The following is an 18,752-nucleotide window of genomic DNA, read 5'->3' as shown; positions in this document are numbered from 1 at the left end:
GCGGCAGGTCTGTGGCTGAATCCGGCCCTTTGGTGGTGGGGGAGGGGGGCGGGGCAGGCACATTTCTGTCACTGGCGGCAGCAGAAAAGGCCCCGCAAGTGCTCACCCTGGACCCAGTGTGTCCCGTGGCTTACGCAGAGGGGGATTCTGGTCCTGTGAAAGTGGGCTGCAACTGAGTTTTTTTTTGTTTGTTTTTGTTTTTTGTTTTTTTGCCTTTTGGGTCACACCCGGCGATGCACAGGGCTTATTCCTGGCTCTGCACTCAGGAATTACTCCTGGCGGTGCTCAGGGGACCCTATGGGATGCTGGGAATCGAACCCGGTTGGCCACGTGCAAGGCAAACGCCCTTCCCGCTGTGCTATTGCTCCAGCCCCATGCATCTGAGTTCTATAGCCCTGCCCAGCAGATGCCCTTCTCCCCAGGGACCACTCCCTTCTACCAGGCCCCACAAACTCCCTGAGGACCCCTTTCCCACCCACCTTGGGGCTCAAGATGCTCAAATTCTCCTTTGGGTCCCCAGCACCCCAGCCCAGGGGGTGGCTGGGACGCAAGGGCTCCCTGACCGCTTGTCAAATAACTTGACGGACAAAGATCAGAGAGAACAGGTGCCGGGTGGAGAGACGAGAGTGCCGGCGAGTTTGGGACCGGCAAGGAGCAAGATAAAATGACTGAGGATGAACCGGCTTTCCAGGAAAGAAAGGCCTCTCCCAGGAAAAGGCTCCAGCGAGCGGCTGATTGAAAAGAGGATGTCTCCTCAATCCTTTCCAGGGGCCCACGGGGGCTCGCTTCCAGTGGAAGCACTTGAAGATGTGGCTAATGGAAAGGAAGTTAAGATGCTGGAAGAGGCAGGTCATCTGTCCAGAGGCTGCTGGCATGAGTCAGGATTTTCTGGCTTGGGAAGCCGACCACCAGCACCCCCCAAGCCCCGGGGGAAGGTATCAGTGAGGAGAGAGTGGAGGGAGCAAAGGGAGAAATTGTTTGCTTTTGTTTTGCTTTTTGGGTCACACCTGGCAATGCTCAGGGGTTACTCCTGGCTCTGCACTCAGGAATCACCCCTGGCGGTGCTCAGAGGGATGCTCAGAATCGAACCCGGGTCAGCCGCGTGCAAGGCAAACGCCCTCCCCGCTGTGCTATTGCTCCAGCCACGCAAAGGGAGAAGTTAGACGGGGGCAGGGAGGGTGTCTTGCCTTTGGCCAGTACTTGGAGGTCACTGGGGCACTGCCACCCACACATCCTCACATCTATCCTAGACACCGAAAGAACAGGGATGATGAAGCCAATTGGCCCAACGTGAATCCAACTCAGGCCACTGCCGAGCACAGATGGGGGCAGGGCTGCTCCAGGGACCTCCACAGCAAGATCACCTGCACCTTCCCCAACCCCCCATTTCTTGCTCAGGTGGCTAGACCGCAGCAGCCTCATCCCTGCACCACACGGCCCACGTAGGAGCACATCCATCCCTCCAACGTCTCTCCTCTCCCCCAAGATCCCAAAGCGGTCCCCAGGCCCTCCGGCCCCGCCCCACCCCAGGTCACGTGCGGGGAGCTGAGAGGGGTGGGCCTTGATCTAAGCCTGGCCAATGGGAGCGCCTCCTTTCCCCGCCCCCGCCCCCCGGCAGTTGGTCACCTTCGCGATTGGCTCAAAGACAAGCAAATCAACCCTGCCAGCCAATCCAAGTCAGGGAGGTTCCGAACCGCGACAGTTAAACGGTCAGCGGGTCCTTGCCCTGAACCATCATTCTGCCCGGGGGGCTGGAGGGAGAAGCATGTGCGCTCCGGGACTGACTGGGAGGTTTCCTGGGCGTCTTAGCCCTGCCTGAATGAGCGGGGCCCCCTCAGCCAAGGCCACAGTGGCCAGCGATGGAGCGGACCAAGATCGCCCAATGGGTCCCGAGGCCACAGATCTTGGGCTTTCAGTAAAAGAATCGCTAAAACTTCCCTTAAGCCGGGTTCGATGGTTCGGCAAAAGAGAGTCCTGCCTGATGATGAGATTGAGAAACGGGGGGGGGGGGGCGGGGGGGAAAGAGGAGGGCCAAAGGGGGCAGCTGACCGCTCCCCAAGGCCCTGAAAATGGATCACAGCACTGGCCAGCTCTCCAGCGCACCACCGCGGAGCCCGTTGGGCAGAAAGAGGGTCAAGAACTACCCAGCCCCGTTCTCCAGGCCCCCTGAGGTGCTGCGTCCAAGGGGCGGCTTGGAACTTCTACTCCTTGGAACAGACAGACACAGACCTCTCAAGAGAAGTCGGTGTAAAGCCGCCAGATGAAAAGTGACCGGGCCAGACAGGTGTCTCTGTCTGCGGACGCATAGAGAGTTTCCCTAGCCAGGCACGAGAGACTGCCCACTGCCCCTCGCCCGCCCTGCCACTGACCTGAGCTCTCAGAGTTTCTTACACGATTGGACTTGGGGAGTCTCGCCCGACCCGCCCCCCCCCCCCGAAAGCCAGCAGACCCCCCGGTGGGCCGCCCACTCAGCTGAGATTGAATTCCAAGGTTCCCATCAAGTGTGCTGGGTTCACAGCGTGGCCCCTGCCCTGGGCAAAGCAAGAAGCGAAGGGGGCAGCGTGGGGGCGTGGACGATGCACGTTCTCTCCCCGCCCCCCGCCAACCCCGCTGGGCTCCCCGAAAGCGTCGTCAGTTGACTCGGGTCCGATTCTGTGATGTTTTCTCTTTGCAGCTGCCCCCTGGGCTGCCACGGCCGCAGGGCCCAGCCCGGGGGGGGGTGGGTGCCACCCCGCATCACCCTCCCCTCCCCTTCCTTCTGGCCTTCAATGCAGACGACTCTCACAGTTCCAGCCGCTGCTCTGAGGGACACACGAGGCCCGGGCCACCTCGTCACAGAGCCATCACCAGAAGCCACCTGTCTTGGGTCCGAAAAGAGCAGCCCAGAGCTCGCCTGAGCTTCCCCCCGCCCCCCGGTCCGTTGTTGGACAGGTGCTTTTTTGTTTAGAGTTGCTTGCTGCCTCCCCCCCTGCAAAAATGCTCTCAGCAAGTTACTCAGCTCGGGGGCTGGAGGTAGAGTTGCTTGCTGCCTCCCCCCTGCAAAAATGCTCTCAGCAAGTTACTCAGCTCGGGGGCTGGAGGCGGCCCTGTCCTGGTCACCTGCAGCATCAGGCCGGACAGACCTCAGAATCCCGGCAGCAGATAAAGGGGGGCTCGCACGACGCCCCGGACTCTGCCCAGCAGGTCTTGTTTGACTCTGCTCTCTCCCAAGTCGCCCCCCACCGACCCGGACCACCTGCACTAGAGGAGGTCCCGGCCGCCTGGCCCCAGAAGCTCTGGGCCGGACATGAGCAAGTACTGACCGGAAGGGCCAAGAAGCTGGTTCCCTGTCCGAGAGGAGAAAAGATGGTACCAGGTGGGCAGGGAGGTGCCCGCCCCACCCCTGCCCCTGCCCGTGCCCGGCAACGGTGCCACCCGACCCTGTGCCGTCTGCCCAGCTCGCTGACTCGTCCTGAGCAGGCGCTCCGGCCCCTGGCCGTGGCTGCCCACCCAGAGCCCTTCCCCACACTGCCCGCCCTGCGCTTTGGAACCGGAAATCAGGGCCTCTCCTGGGAGCAGCTCTGCCCCAGGATTCTTCTGGAAGAAGACCCTGCCCAGGCCCCGGGGACGAGGCCATGGGATGTGCATTTTAACACGTGCCCCCACACAGCCCCTGTTACCCCTGGATTTTGGAGGGTGGGGGGTACTGAGTGGGGGGTCAGGAGGCGCCCCCGCGGGGAGAGTGGGGGTGCTGCCCGCTCCCCCCGGAGCTCATATTTGTCCCTCAGCGGCTCCCCAGCCTCCCTGGGGACACACCCGGGCCCCGCCCCAAGGTGCCACCGCAGCTGGAAGCTTCAGACTGCAAAGGCCCTGCGGCGACCCAGGCCCACCGGCCAGGGACCAGCTCACTCCGGTGGTCCCGAAGCCACGCCGCGCCGCGCCCCCGCCCCACTTGCAATGAAACTCTCAAGGAAGCAGCTCAAAGAGGTGCCCTGACACCTCCCCACCCCTCAGCCCCCCCTTCTCTGGCAGTGATGGGAGTAATCTGGGTCTGACCTGCACTCAGCACTCGGAAGCAAACGGGGGGAGGACTCTCGGCCCAGTGTTCCTGGGGCTCCGTGGCCCCGTCCAAGGGCTAGCTCAAACATGGGAGGCGCGTCCAGCAGAGTGGAAGCCAATAAAGGCGCAGTGGACAGCGAGCTTTGGAGCCGACTGTTTCGTTCAGAGCGGGGACAGCTGAGCCTGAGGCTGATGGAGCTGGGGACCCCCTCCCCAGCCTGCTGATCCGGGGCAAGCGAGCCTGTTCCCCCACACCCCCCGGCTCCATCTCAGCAACACCCTGGCCCAGCCCCCCACCGCCCCCGGCCAAGGTCCCTGTCTCCGGGCCCCTACACCCCCCTCAGGTCTCTCAACCTTCGTCTGGCCTTTGCCCGGTGGCCAGCCCGAGGCCTCAAAGGTCGCAGGCACCTGCCCCCTCAAAGCCAATTCTGTAAACAAGCAAACGGGGGGCCCCGTCAGGTGAGAGCAGCCGGAAGACATTTTGGGCCAGCCACAGAACTTTCTAGCGCACGTCACACTGCCCCCGTTCGGGGCGGGCTGCCTTGGAGACAGGCCTCACCGGAGGCGGCGGGGAAGCCCGGGCCCGTGGGGATGTGACGAATGCTCTGACCTCTAAGGAACCTTCCAGAGCCGGGAGAGGGAGCCGGTAACTTGGGGAAGGGGGAGGAGCAGGAGGGAGGAAAGATGCTCTGGATGTCAGGCCGGTTACTGGGGCAACAGAGCATTTATAGCACCGAGGGGAAGGGGGCAGGCCGCTCGGGGGAGGGGCGGCGGGCCGGGCTCTGCCTTCCCGCCACCGGCCCAGAGGACGGCGGGGGGCCAAAGGTGACCTGAGTCCCGCGTGGCCTCTGCTAGGCCTCCCGCTCCCGGGCATCAGGACCTGCCGGGCAATTTGTGGGGGCTAGTGCAAAAGGGGGGTAGGGGGGAAAAGGGCCCAGCATAGGGGGCCCATGCAGGCCACATCCAGGGGACCCCCTCGCTGCCCCCCCAGTCAGGCCCCTGTTCCCAGCGAGGCTTGGGGCCGGCAGCTGGCTCGGCCAGGGGTGCTGCCTCCACACACAAGGACCCGAGTTTGATGCCCAGCGCAGCCTGGCGCCCCAAGCTCATCACCCACCTGCCCTGACTCGGCGGCCCCTCAGGCCCCTGAGCCCAGGAGGACCCTGCCCCCATGAGCCCAGCCCCTGCTGCCCCCGCCCCAGCCCACCAAGACGGCAAAGGGCCGCTGCATCAGGCAGGAGCCAGGGAAGAGCGGCCGACGTGCCTCGGGGCTGAGGCCCGGGGAGCGGCCGGGAGAGGACGGGGCTGGCCGTGGGGTCCCGTTCCCTGGGACACACGCCTTTGTCACAGCCCTGGAGTGGCCTGTTCCTTCCTCCAGGAGCAGAGGGCACCCCAAAGTGTAAGGGCAGGTGGTCCAACCCGGATTCTGTCCTCACTCTCCCTCCTCCCCACACTCTTCCCATTTTCGGGGGATGACCTTAGGGGCCTCGGGGTGGGGGAGGGCTGAGAAACTCTATAGAGCACCATTCATGAGTCGCCCTACAGAGCACTGTTCATGAGTAACCTGTGGAGCACTGTTGTGAGTAACCCTGTGGAATGCCATAAGTCTCTCTAATGTTGGGGAATTAGACCTCAAGAGTAGAAGCAGAGGAGGGGCTGGAGTGATAGCACAGCGGGTAGGGTATTTGCCTTGCATGCGGCTGACCCTGGTTCGATTCCCAGCATCCCATATGGTCTCCTGAGCACCGCCAAGGGTGATTCCTGAGTGTAAAGCCAGGAGTAACCCCTGTGCATTGCTGGGTGTGACCCAAAAAGAAAAGAAAAAGAGTAGAAGCAGGGGGCTCGGCCCAGATGAGATCCGGAGCAGCCGCGCGCGACACGGCCCCTCTGCTCCTTAAAGACTATGATCCGGGAGGGCTACTAACACATTTTGGCACCCAGAGACTTATAGAAATGCATCTAGAGGGCCGGAGCGATAGCACAGCGGGTAGGGCATTTGCCTTGCACGCGGCCGACCTGGGTTCGATCCCCGGCATCCCATATGGTCCCCCAAGCACTGCCAGGAGTAATTCCTGAGTGCAGAGCCAGGAGTAACCCCTGAGCATCGCTGGGTGTGACCCAAAAAGCAAAAAAAAAAAAAAGAAAAAAAGAAATGCATCTAGACTGTGAGCTGAGCTACGGCCCCATGCCACAACTCATGGGGAGGGGGAAGGGTTTTCTCTGCCAACGCTTTCCTTCTACAGGGAAGAGAGCAGCGGCAGCAGCACCAGCGCCCACGTTGCGTCCACCATTTCCTAGGACTCACAACCCAGAGGTCCTGGCTTGTTGTGATGTGGTGCACAAGAGATCATGGGAAGGGGGTGTACCGGTACGCCCTCGGCCCAGATGAGATCCGGAGCAGCCGCGCATGACACGGCCCCTCTGCTCCTTAAAGACTATGATCCGGGAGGGCTACTAACCCATTTTGGCACCCAGAGACTTATAGAGATGCATCTAGACTGTAAACTGGGCTAAAACAACAGAAATCCAAAACCGCGGGGCCGCGACAGAGATCCTACAATCTTCATTCTCAGCAATGGAAAACAAACTATCAAATGATTCCTTTTTTGCGGGTTTGATTGTTGGGGGAAAATTCCAAATAATAATAGTCAGTCCTCTGTTGAAGTACTGAATGTATCCGGAGTGTAGAGAGAATAAGGTGAAGATTATTGGCCACTCAGGTGCCGGGGGGGGGGAGGTGGGAGGGGGGGTATGTTGGGGTTCTTGGTGGGGGAACAGGTGCACTGGTGAAGGAATGGACATTTGATCATTATATGACTGACACTTAAACCTGAAAGCTTTGTAACTTGTCATGGTGATTCAACAAAATAAAATTTAAAAAAAAAAAGAGTAGAAGCAGGGGGAGGTACACTGGGGTTCCTGGGGGTGGAATATGTGCACTGGTGAAGGGATGGGTGTTTGAGCATTGTATAACTGAGACTTAAGCCTGAAAGCATTGTAACTTTCCACATGGTGATTCAATAAAAAAAAAAAATTAAATTAAAAAAAAAGAGTAGAAGCAGAGGCTGGAGCAATAGCAGAGCGGGTAGGGCGTTTGCCTTCCACGCAGCCGACCCGGGTTCAATTCCCAGCATCCCATATGGTCCCCTGAGCCCTGCCAGGAGTGATTCCTGAGTGCAAAGTCAGGAGGTAACCCCTGTACATTGCCGGGTGTGACCCAAAAAAGCAAAAAAAAAAAAAAAAAAGAGCAGAAGCAGCATCACAAGACTCCAGGGAACACGCACACAGACATGTTTCCAACAACAAAAGCCCACGAAAGGATACATGCCAGCCCAAACAGACACGAGGATTCTGGAGCTGACCAGGGGCTGCCGTGCGCCCCCAGCCTCTGAACTGGGCTGGAGTCCACGGGGTGAGGCTGGGACGTGGAACAGCCCTCAGAGCACCGTCAGGAGAGGGCGGGGTTCTCGGGCAGGGACGTGTCACCTCCACGCAGCTCTGTGGCACGCAGCTCAGGCATGGTTGCTCCAACCCCCCAGCCCCGCCCTGGGTCTGCCCGCCCACCCCGGTACTTCCCAATGACCTGACACGGGATGTATGCATGTCCCACAGCCGAGGCCACACGCCACACACAGCCAAGTTCACACACACACACACACAGACACACAGACACATGGACACACATACACGCATACACACACACAAACACCCAGACATATACACACACAAAGACACGCAGACCGCAGACACACATACACTGACGCACTCACATATATACACACTGACATATATATGCACACATAAACTGACACACATAGACACATAGACACACATATGCATACACACACATATACAGACACACACATACACAGACACACAGACACAGACACACGCACATATATACACACTGACACATATATACAAAGACATACACACACATACACAAAGACATACAGACACACAGACACATATACACGCATACACACACACACACACACACACACACACATGGGCTCCAGTGTCTCGAGTCGGCCGCGCTGGCCCTTCCCTGGACGTGCCGACGGCGGGCCGTGTCACTTCTGTGCTTTCCCTCCCAGCAAAGGCCCCAGCCCAGCTCAGAAATGCTCTCCGGAGCACAAACGCTGCCCGAGGCCTCCCCGGGAGAGGGACAGTCGGGAGGGCGAGGCGAGCGGCCCGTCCCCTCACCCAGGGAGCATGTCAGCGGGCCACCAGCCTGTGACCCAGCAGGGCGGGCGAAAGGCCCGGGGCAGAGTCTCAGAGGCCCAAGCCAGCGAGCCTGGCACCGGCCTCCGGAGGCACAGCTCAAGCGGACGCGATCACTGCGGACACGGTCAGTGCCAGCCTCTGCCCGGCCCCCGACCTGCTGAGTGACAGGCAGAAGAGGATGCCACCAGGTCACACGCAGTGGGGATGCAGCCGCTGTTACTGTCCCCGCTGGGCAGATGAGGAAAGTGGACAGCGAGAGGCGCGACAGGCCCGCTGTGAGCCGCAGGGCCTGACGGGGGGGGGGGGGGGGGGGAGGGGGGAGGGTGAAGCCCCAGGGCACCGCACACGCTCCCGGGGGGCGCCCACCTACCCCGCCATGACGATGAAGAAGTCCAGCCGGTTCCAGGTGTCGCCCAGGTAGCACTTCTTGCCGAAGATGCCCAAGGCCACCATCTTCAGCACCATCTCCATGGCAAAGAAGATGAAGATGAAGTCGTCGAAGACCTGCGGGGCGGGGAAGGCCGGGGCTGGGGGCTGAGCCTGCGGGGCCGAGTCCCAGCGCGGTGTAGAGCAGCGCAGGGCCCGGGGGCAGGGGGCTGGGGGGCGGGGGGTGGGGAGATCTGGACACGCACCCCTGGCGGGGAGGGAGCTGCCAGCTTCCCTGAGTGCATCCATGCCCACTGCCATCCGACGCCTACCCTGCCCGCTCTGCCCACTGCCTCCCCTCGAGCCGCCAGCTCGCCCCATCCTCATGGACCCCCCCACGACAGCTGCGTTTCACAGGGGGGGCGAACCAAGACTCAGAGAGGCCAAGCGACTTGCTCCACATCACACTGCAGTTAGGGGCAGAACCGGAACCGATACTCGGTGCCGCGTGGCTCTAAAGGATCTTTGTCCAAACAGGCCCCACGCTGCCTTCCTGGTTTCAAAAGGAGGATACAAGAGTGTCCATCTGCCCGGGGCGCTCAGGCGACAACAGGTCTAGGGGGGGGGGGGAGAAGACCCTCTTTCCAGACCCGCAGGGGCTGCAGTTCTTGCAGCCAATGCGCGCAGGGTGAGGCGCGTGTGCAGACCCACCCCCTGAAGGAAGCCGGCCGCTGCCCACGGGGGCGAAGGGACAGCAGGCGGGCCCTGAAGAGCTCAGCCTTGGGGAAGGGCTGGGCTTCCGCAGAGGACGGTCAAGGTCACTGACGCCTACTGGCTTGGCACCCCTGCCAAATGTGGGTTTGCAGAGACCAGGAGGGGGTCCCGGGCTAGGGCAGAGGCCTCGAGTCGGAGAGTGGTGGGGATGAAGGGAGAAGACCACCAAGGGAACAAATGGGTGAGTCCAGGTGGGAGTGAGGAACAGGGCAGCCGCAGAGCAAAGGCCCAGCGGGGCAGCAGAGATGTGACTTGGAGGGAGAGGTGGGACCTGGCAGAAGGGGGAGGGCGGGGCAGAGTGGGGGGAACTGAGGGGTAGGGATGAGCAGGGCAGAGGGACAGGTGCTGAGGGCGAGGCATGTTGGAATAAAGAAGTGGGTGGGGCATGTTGGAGTGGGCGGGATGTGGGAATGGGCAGAACGTGTATGATTGGGTAGGACTTGTTGAAATGGGCGGGGTGTGTCCGAGTGGGCGGGGCGTGGGAATGGGCGGAATGTGTATGATTGGGCAGGACATGTTGGAATGGGTGGGGCGCGTTGAGTGGGCGGGGCATGCTGAAGTGGAAGGGGTGTGGGAATGGGCAGAACGTGTATGATTGGGCAGGACATGTTGGAGTGGGCGGGGCGTGTTGGAGTGGGCGGGGTGTGCTGAAGTGGAAGGGGTGTGGGAAATGGTGAGGCATTTGTGATTGGGCAGGACATGTTGGAATGGGAGGAGCGTGGAGAAGTGGGTGGGGAATAACGGAATGGGCGGGCATGTGGGTGGGTGGGGTGTAGAAGCGGGGCCTGTTGGGATGGGCGGGGCGGGGCAGGGCGGTGGGCAGGACACCAGGGGACGGAAGGAGCCCCACGACCTCACCTGCAGGATCTTGCAGCGGTCCGACAGGCAGTCCATGTCGTCACAAGGCTGGTACATGCCGAGCGTCACGCAGTTCAGCAGGATCACCATCATGCTGACGCATTCAAACCACGTGCACGCGGAGTCAAGGTCGACAGCCGACAGAGCAGCCCACGCCCCCCCCAGCCCCCCGCAAAGGCAACAGTCTGCCCACCCACCCCACACTCCCCAGCACCTCCCCTTCTTGAGTCTTCCCCTCCAGGTGGCTGCGCACCCACAGGCCCGCTCCCAGTGGATGGAGGCCCACAGGAGTCAAACCCCTCCCCGGCCAGGGCAATAGTACTGCAGGGAGGATGCTTGTCTTTTTCTTTTTTTAATTTTATTGAATCACTGTGAGATAGCTACAAGCTTTCATGTTTGGGTTACAATCTCACAATCATCAAACACCCATCCCTCCACCAGTGCACATTCCCCACCACCAATATCCCGGGTATACCCCCCCTTTCCCACCCTCCCCCTGCCTCCACAGCAGACATTCTCTCTACTTTTGGGCATTATGGCTTGCAACACAGACACTGAGAAGTCATCATGTTTTGTCCATTATCTACTTTCAGCATGCATCTCCCATCCCAACTGGTTCCTTCAGCCATCATTTTCTTAGTGATCTATTCTCTATTCCATCTGCCTTATCCCCTCCGCTCATGAAGCAGTCTTCCAGCTATGGGGCAATCCCCCTGGCCCTTGTATCTACTGTCCTTGGGTGTCAGCCTCATGTGATGCTACCCTATACTCCACAAATGAGTGCAGTCCCTCTGTGTCTGTCCCTCTCTTTCTGAATCATTTCACTTAGCATGATACTCTCCATGTCTATCCATTTGTAAGCAAATTTCATGACTTCATCTCTCCTAACAGCTGCATAGTATTCCATTATGTAGATGCACCAAAGTTTCTTTAACCCGTCATCTGTTTTAGGGCACTCAGGTTGTTTCCATATTTTGGCTATTGTGAACAGTGCTGCAATGAATATATAGGTACAGATAATTTCTACTGTGCTCTTTTGAGGATGCTTGTCTTGCATGTAGCTGACCCCAGTTCAATCCCCAACAGCCCATATGGTCCCCCAAGCTTGCCAGGAGTGGTCCCTGAGCGCAGAGCCAGGAGTCAGCTCTGAGCATCGCCAGGTGTGGCCTCCCCCAAGCCAAACCTGCTGTTTGACCACAGCAGGTCTGAACTCCCAGCGTGCCCTGGGGCAACGGCCTTTTCGGGGGGGACCCCCAGCCCCACCCAAATCCTACTAATTCCTCACAACCCTTCCATCCTCCCCTCTTCTGGAAGCTTCCCTTGATTCAGCCACAAGGGAGTTTTTCCAAAAGTGTCCCCTACACCCCAGGTCTAGGTCATGTCACCTAACCAAAATTAGCAGGAGTGACGGTAGTAAGGGGTGGGGAGGGGGCGCCGTCCAGTCCCTGAGGGCGTGGCCCCCTGGGTGGTAGAGCAGGAACCGGCCAGAGTTTGGGTTATGGCCCAGGGGACAGTGGACTCCAAGGGTCGGGTTCTCTGGAGCCCCTCGAGGGGACAGACAAGCAGCACCACCTCCACATCATTGGCACCAACTGTGTGCATGTGTGTATATGTGTACATGTGTGTACATGTGTATGCATATGTGCACATGTGCATACATGTGTGTGTGCATGTGTGTTGTGTGTGTGCACATGTGTCTGTGTCGGGGTAGGGATTCGCAGACGGCCAAGTCTGGGCCCTTTTCCAATCCCGGGAGCCTCGGAAGCCAGGCACGAGGCGTGTGACAGCCTGCGGCGCGAAAAGGCCCGTGAGGTCGGGGACCACAGGCAGCTGTGTCTCAGGGCAGATGGTCCTCAGGGGCCCTCCAGGTCGGGTCTGCGGGACTCCGTGGGCCGGCCCCGCTGCCTGAGGTCCACCGCGAGTCCCCATCGCGGGCCTCCCAGCGGCCAGCAGAGCCAGGCCAGGCAGCGGTTAGGACAGAGAAGCGTCTCCATGCTGCCTTCACGGGCTCCCCGTGCCACCCTCTGGGGCGCAGACCCCCACATCTGAGTCCACCCGGGGGACCCGGACCCCCTGCCTTCCGTGTCACCCAGCCCCATTCCTGTCCCGGGGCAGCCCCACTGAGACCCTCCGGGCAGCTGGTCCGGAGCAGAGATGGGGAACAGAGGGCACCACGGGGCAGGCGTGGGACAGGGCAGGCACAGGGGACCCCACACACACACGGGGGCCCCTGAGCACAACTGGAGTTCAAACCCACCCCAAAAAGCAACGTGTCCAGGCTCCGTGTGTGTGGCCAGCTGCACAGCACACAAATTCCGCCTGGGCCGAGGGGTACGTGGAACCCGGCACCTCCGCAGGACCCCAGGGGCGGCCCGAGCACCAGCAGTGAGTCCCTGCGCACACCGAGCGTCCCCGGCATGCCAGCCCCGAGGGGGCGACCGCGGACAGTCACGCTGGCAAGTGTGCCACCCGGGCACCCGCAGCGTCTGCCACGGAGCGTCGGGGCTGGTGAAAACGTGCCAGTCAGAGTCTCTCGGCTAAAGAACAGGCCAGCGTGGGCCGGGGGCAGGTCTGGGCCGCGGAGTGCAGGCAGGACGCTCTCAGAGCAGTGCTCTCGGCTGGTGACAGATCATGAGTCCTGGAGCAAAACCCAGACGTCCCGGAGAGCCCAGGCCAGAGCGACGACACCACCCACCCGTGGAGTCTCTCCTCACGTCCGGTGGTCCCTCCCCTGCCCGCCCCCCTCAACAGGCCTCAGGGCTCGAGTCTCCTGAGCCGCAGACCTGAGGTCCCAGCACCTGCCCCCACTCCTGGAGGTGCATGTGTGGAGCGCCTGCTGTATACCTGCCCGTCTCGCTCCTGCCTCCAGATGTCACTGGTCCAGGGCCCTGGGAAGGTGGGCAGTGCCCTGCACGGTGACAGCAGCCACACTGCCAGGCCCTGGGCCGTCTGCGGCCATCAGCCTTCACTCCACGCATCATCACATTCATGCACTCACTTCATTCACTCATCATCTCATTCATTTCTTCATTTTGCATTCATTCATTTCATTCATTTCCTTCATCCATTCACTATCATTTATTCATTTCACGCATTCATTCATTTCATCCATCTGTTCTTCCATCATTTCATTTATTCATTCCATTCATCCAGGTTTTCATTATTATTTCATCCATTCATTTGTTTGTTCATTATTTCATTAATTTGTCATTTCGTGAATTTGTTCATTTCCTTCACTTCATACATTTCACTCACTCATTCATTTCATTCATTTGTTTTCATTTCATTCATTCAACATTTATTCATCTCATTCATTCATTTATCCATTATTTCATTCATTTATGATTTTAGTCATTATTTGAATCATTCGTTCATCCATCCGACTATCTTGATGGGGAACAGCCACTCTGGCAGAGCCAGTTGGCATCACGTACTGGAGCAAACAGCAGCCCACTCTAGGGCAGCCCACGTACGGGCACGCCCGCCCTCACAAGGGCAGGGATCCCAGCGCAGAGGGCCGGAGGGCAGGCCTGGCGGGTCCCGGCTCTGAGAAGCCCGACAACCCATTCCACCTGCTCCCTGCGTCACCCCAGCACCACTGTCACCAGGGGCCCAACACGGAATTGCCCAGCCTGGTTGTCTGAGTATCACCCGAGCGACCCCCCCGCCCTCTGGGGTCTCCCCTGCCCTCCCCCAAAAACACACGTGTAGCAAAACAAGTGAATCATCACCAAGAACACTCAGGGTGCAACAGGGCAGGGAGAAACGGCCAGGCGGGGCGCTCCACGCCCTGGGAGGGAGCCGGAGCCCCTCAATTCCCAGGACTTGGCCAAGGCCACCGCCAGTGAGGGGTGGCGCTGGGCCAGAGCCCCCCACCATGCCGGAGTCTCTGGGTCCCACCCAGGAGGCAAGACAGACATAACCACGCCCAGAACCCGGCAGGAAACCGACGCCCCAAGCAGGGCCTGGCTGCGGGGGGGGGGGGGGGGGGTGACCCCAGAAAGCTGCCCCCTGCAGCACAAGGACCCCCCACCTCCCCCGGCAGGCGGCCCAGGAGTTCCGGGAGGAGGGGGCGGGGCACCGGGCAGAGCCCCGCCCCCTCCCGCCGCCCCGCCCCTGAGCTGGAGGCGCTCCTTACACGTGGCCAAAGCCTCTGCGTCCCAGCTGCCCGCGGGCCACGGTGCCCAGAGCAGACAGCAGGAGTGGGGGAGGCATCGGCGAGGGAACAGGACGGCCAGCTTGGAAGGGAACCCGCGGGCGGGCGGTTCCAGCCGGGCAGATTCTGCGGACGTGCGCGCTGCAGCCACGCTGGGAGAGGGGAGCCGGACAGCAGCCCCCCGCGCCCCTCCCCCAAGGCCAGAGACCTGCTGAAGTGGGCCAGCCTCACACCTCAGACACCCGCCCCAGAGGAGCACACACAGACCCCTCTCCCCGCACCCCCGCCAGCCCTAAGAGGGAGTGAGCTCCCCGGCCCTGGGAGGAACCAAGGAAGGGAAGGCAGGGTTTCTGTTCCACAGCCCTCGCCAGGCTCCCCTCCCACTTCGCACCCCTCAGCCCTCCTTCCTCTCACCCGTCCCTCTGAATTCACCCCCTCAGCGTCCTCGCCGAGGGCACCTCTGCCTGGCCCCAGCAGTGCCGGGAAGCCCACCGGGATGACACAGTTCCGGCCGTCCAGAAACCACACGCACACAGGTGACGCTGCAGGGCACTGAGATACTGCCCCTCCGTCTCCCTGGGGGCCCAGCCCCCCCTTCCCACGCTCCCGCGCTGCTGTCCACTGCCGCAGCGTCCAGCAGGGCCAACCCACTTGCCTCCTCCACGGGCTGCTCTGGCGTTTCCCCGCCCCCTGGAGAAGCTCCCGGGTCCTTCTCTGAGTAATGCTTTAAAATACACAAAGCGTGTGTGTGCACGTGTGTGCGTGCGTGTGTGTGTGTGTGTGTGTGTGTGTGTGTAAAACGCTCAGGCTGAGACAGGAAGGAAGCCAGTGATGCTAAAAGGGTTGTCAAAATATTTTTTCAAAAAATAAATTGTGATCAGGGCTGGAGCAATAGCACAGCGGGTAGGGCGTTTGCCTTGTACGCGGCCGACCCGGGTTCGATTCCCAGCATCCCATATGGTCCCCTGAGCACCGCAGGAGTGATTCCTGAGTGCAGAGCCAGGAGTAACCCCTGTGCATTGCCGGGTGTGACCAAAAAAGCAAAAAATAATAATAATAATAAAAAAATAAATTGTGACCGAGAACCCTCCATGCTTCATCGCCACACAGGGAGCCCCGGGGCAGGGGGGCTCGGGGCTCACTGCCCCCCGGGGGCCTGCAGAGGCCAGGCCCGGGGGCTGCCGGTCACCCCAGCGGCCTGCTTCCAAACTGCCTCCCCACAGGCCTCGGTCTGGCCTTTATCCCGAACCTCTCCCCTTGGGCCCAGGACCCCGCGGTGCCTGGTCAGTTCTCTAGAAGGTTCCGCCCGGAAACGCTCCCAGCATCCAGGTTTCCCTGCCCACCCCACCTGGGCTGACCAGGACCAGGCTCTCAGCACTGAGGCTCCCTGACCCCCAGACTCTCCCCTGCACTTGAGGGATGTGCCCCCAGCCAGTCCCTGGGAGTTTTCCAGATCGGAACCTTCCAAAACCCGTCCGTGTCCTCTCAGAGAGCCTCCACCTCCGCGCCGGGCAGCACCCACACCGGGCCTCAGCTGCTTCCTCCCCCGGGGCAGCCCAGCTGCAGCCCCCCACGGCTCCCCGGCCAGCCAGCGTCCCCTCTGTCCGCCTCATGGGCCAGGGCACGCCCACCTGCTCGTGCAGCACCGAAGCCAGGCCGAGGGGGGAGACGGGCAAGAAGCTCCCACGGAGCTGAGGCAGCCGGGACCAAAGGGCCTTGGCAGTGGGCAGGGGAACTGCAGGGTCTGTCTGTGTGCTCGGCGGGGACAGTGCATGGGATGGAAAAGGGTGTGACGAACAAGAATCTGTAGAGCCAGGGCAGGGGGGCAGGGCTGTGGGGAGACGAGCAGGAAGGCAGGTGGAAGGGAGCAAGAGTGCAACGGTGGGGCAGACGGGTGGATGCAGGGAGGAGTGAATGCACATATGGACAAATGGGTGGATGGATGGGGAATGGAGGGATGGAGGAATGGATGGATGGGCAGATGGATGGATGGATGGATGGGTGGGTGGGTGGGTGATGGAGGAATGAATGGATGGATGGGTGGATGGGTGAGTGGGTGGGTGGATGGATGAATAGATGGATGGGTAGATGGGTGGATGGATGGGTGGGTGGATGGATGAGTGGATGGATGGATGGGTAAATGGACGAGTAGGTGAATGGATGGGTGGTTGGATCGGTGGATGAATGGATGGATAAGTGGACAGACGGATGAGTGGCTGCATGGATAGATGGATGGGTGGGTGGATGGATAGATGGATGGATGGATGGATGGATGGATGGATGGATGGATGGATGGATGGATGGATGGATAGTGGACCGACGGATGAGTGGCTGCATGGATGCATGAGTTTATGGATGGGTGGATGGGTGGGTGGATGGATGGGTGGATGGATGGGTGGATGGATGGGTGAGTGGATGGATGAATGGATGGGTGGGCAGGAGTGAGGCAGCGGGCTGGCCAGAGAGCTCGGGGGCCGTCTGGGAATGTGAGACCCCAGGAAAGGCCCTCCTGGGGTCCAAGCTTAGACTGTGCCCCACAGGAAGTCCTCTGGGCAGGATCTCGGCCCACCTCTCCTCAGTGTCTCTCTCTGCGACCCCGGCCCGGGGCCCTCCACTCTATGCCCGGCTGCACTGTCAGAACCTCGAGTCATCCCAGCGGCCTCCGAGGCCGGGACCGTCCCCCCCAGGCTGACGCTTCAGCCATGCCCCGCGTGGGCAGCCACCCTGGGACCGGGTGCTCGTTCTCTGCCCTCTAGGACCCACAGCGAACCGCACCTAGGGGTCCGCAGTATCACCCACACCCCTGGGAACAAGGTCACCCCCCACTGGTCCTCACTATTGCAGCCCAACCTCATCCCCGACGCCCCGTGGATTCAGAGATGGAACAGTCACCAGGTCACCAGGTTTGTCCTTCGCCGAGCCCCAACGGGGCCCTGGGGACAGTCAGTCCACCAGCAGCACCTCCTTGGGAAACAGGGGTGAGGCGGGGTTGGGGGAACCCTGTCCCCAGCTCTGCCCACGTCCAGAGAAGTCGCTCAGCCCCCAGCCCTGCACCCAGCCCCTCCCAGTCACGCAGCATCTCCGGCCTTTCTGCTACGTGAAAACGGGCCCAGAGAGCCCCGGGGCGGCTCACACACTGACACGCTGACATGCTCACACAGCGGCAAGGTCCAGCACGGAGCCTGCAGGGGCAGAGGGAGGGAGGGAGGAGCAGAAGCTGGGGGTGGGGGGTTCAGGGGCAGCCCCCCAGGGTAGCCGGGAGGGACTCACAGCAAGACACTATAGCGGATGAGGACAAGCGTCCAGGGGCCAGAGCGACAGGACAGCGGCGGGAGGGCGTTGGCCTCGCACGCAGCCAACCTGAGCTCCGTTACTGGCACCCCACAGGGCCCCCGCGCACCCCCAGGCGTGATCCCTGCGTGCAGAGCCGGGAGTCAGCCCTGAGCATCGCCGGGTGTGGCCCCAAACACAAAATAAATAAATAAAAAGAAGCGTCGAAGTCTCGAGGGAGGTGGAGGGCAGCGTCTCATCCCCAAAAGATAGGGGGGAGGCGGGCGCTGTGGCCGGAGCTGGGGGAGAGTGTGCGGCCCTGAATAAAAACCCACTCGAGGGGCTGGAGCGATAGCACAGCAGGGAGGGCATCTGCCATGCACGCGGCCAACCCGGGTTCGATTCCCAGCATCCCATAGGGTCCCCCGAGCACCACCAAGGAGTAATTCCTGAGTGAGCCAGGAGTGACCCCTGTGCATCGCCGGGTGTGACTAAAAAAAAAAAAACACTCGGGGCTTCAGGGCTCCAGGCAGGGCCGCCTCTTGACTAACCAGCAACTCTCCGGCGGGGACGGGCCGCCCGGCCTCACTCCTCGCACCGAGGAGCCTCACAGAGCCCGGCTGCGGCTGCGGGACGAGGTGTCAGCAAACTCCCGCTCCGCCACTGCAGTGGGGGTGCGAGAATCTGACGGGCCGGGCATGGGGACGTGCTCTGGGGACCGGCAGGAGCCCGGCAGGAGAGAGGAAGTGACAGCCAAGTCCCCGGGCTGTATGGGTCTGGAGAGGGGAGAGCTGAGCACCGACGGGGGAGCACCCAGGACACAGCAGCCTGTTTGGGCTCTGGGATGGAACACAGGAGGGAGAGCACAGGAGAGGGAGCACGGGATAGGGAGCATGGGAGGGGGAGCACGGGAGGGGAAGCAAGGAAGGGAAAGCATGGGAGCAGGAGCACAGGAAGGGGAGCATGGGAGGGGAGCACTGAGGGGAGCACAATATGGAGAGCAGAGGAGAGAGAGCAGAGGTGGGGGCCCAGGAGGGGAGCCCAGGAGGGAGAACATGGGGAGGAG

The 18,752-nt window shown here is 61.1% G+C and overlaps 1 protein-coding gene across 8 annotated transcripts in view; it reads right to left on the bottom strand.

Annotated features, from left to right (window-relative positions):
* Positions 1–18,752, bottom strand: part of CACNA1I (calcium voltage-gated channel subunit alpha1 I) — an 86,472-nt gene that overhangs the window by 50,808 nt on the left and 16,912 nt on the right. For all 8 annotated transcript variants that reach the window (XM_055141120.1, XM_055141114.1, XM_055141117.1 and 5 more), the window contains exons 3-4: positions 10,261–10,373; positions 8,633–8,766 (exon numbers count right to left, since the gene is read on the bottom strand). In XM_055141120.1, the coding sequence (XP_054997095.1) occupies positions 8,633–8,766; positions 10,261–10,373 (247 nt within the window). The remainder of the gene's footprint in view (positions 1–8,632; positions 8,767–10,260; positions 10,374–18,752) is intronic.

Source organism: Sorex araneus, chromosome 6, assembly GCF_027595985.1.
Source record: "Sorex araneus isolate mSorAra2 chromosome 6, mSorAra2.pri, whole genome shotgun sequence".
Taxonomy (NCBI): Eukaryota; Metazoa; Chordata; class Mammalia; order Eulipotyphla; family Soricidae; genus Sorex; species Sorex araneus.
This window is presented reverse-complemented; position numbering and strand designations above follow the sequence as displayed.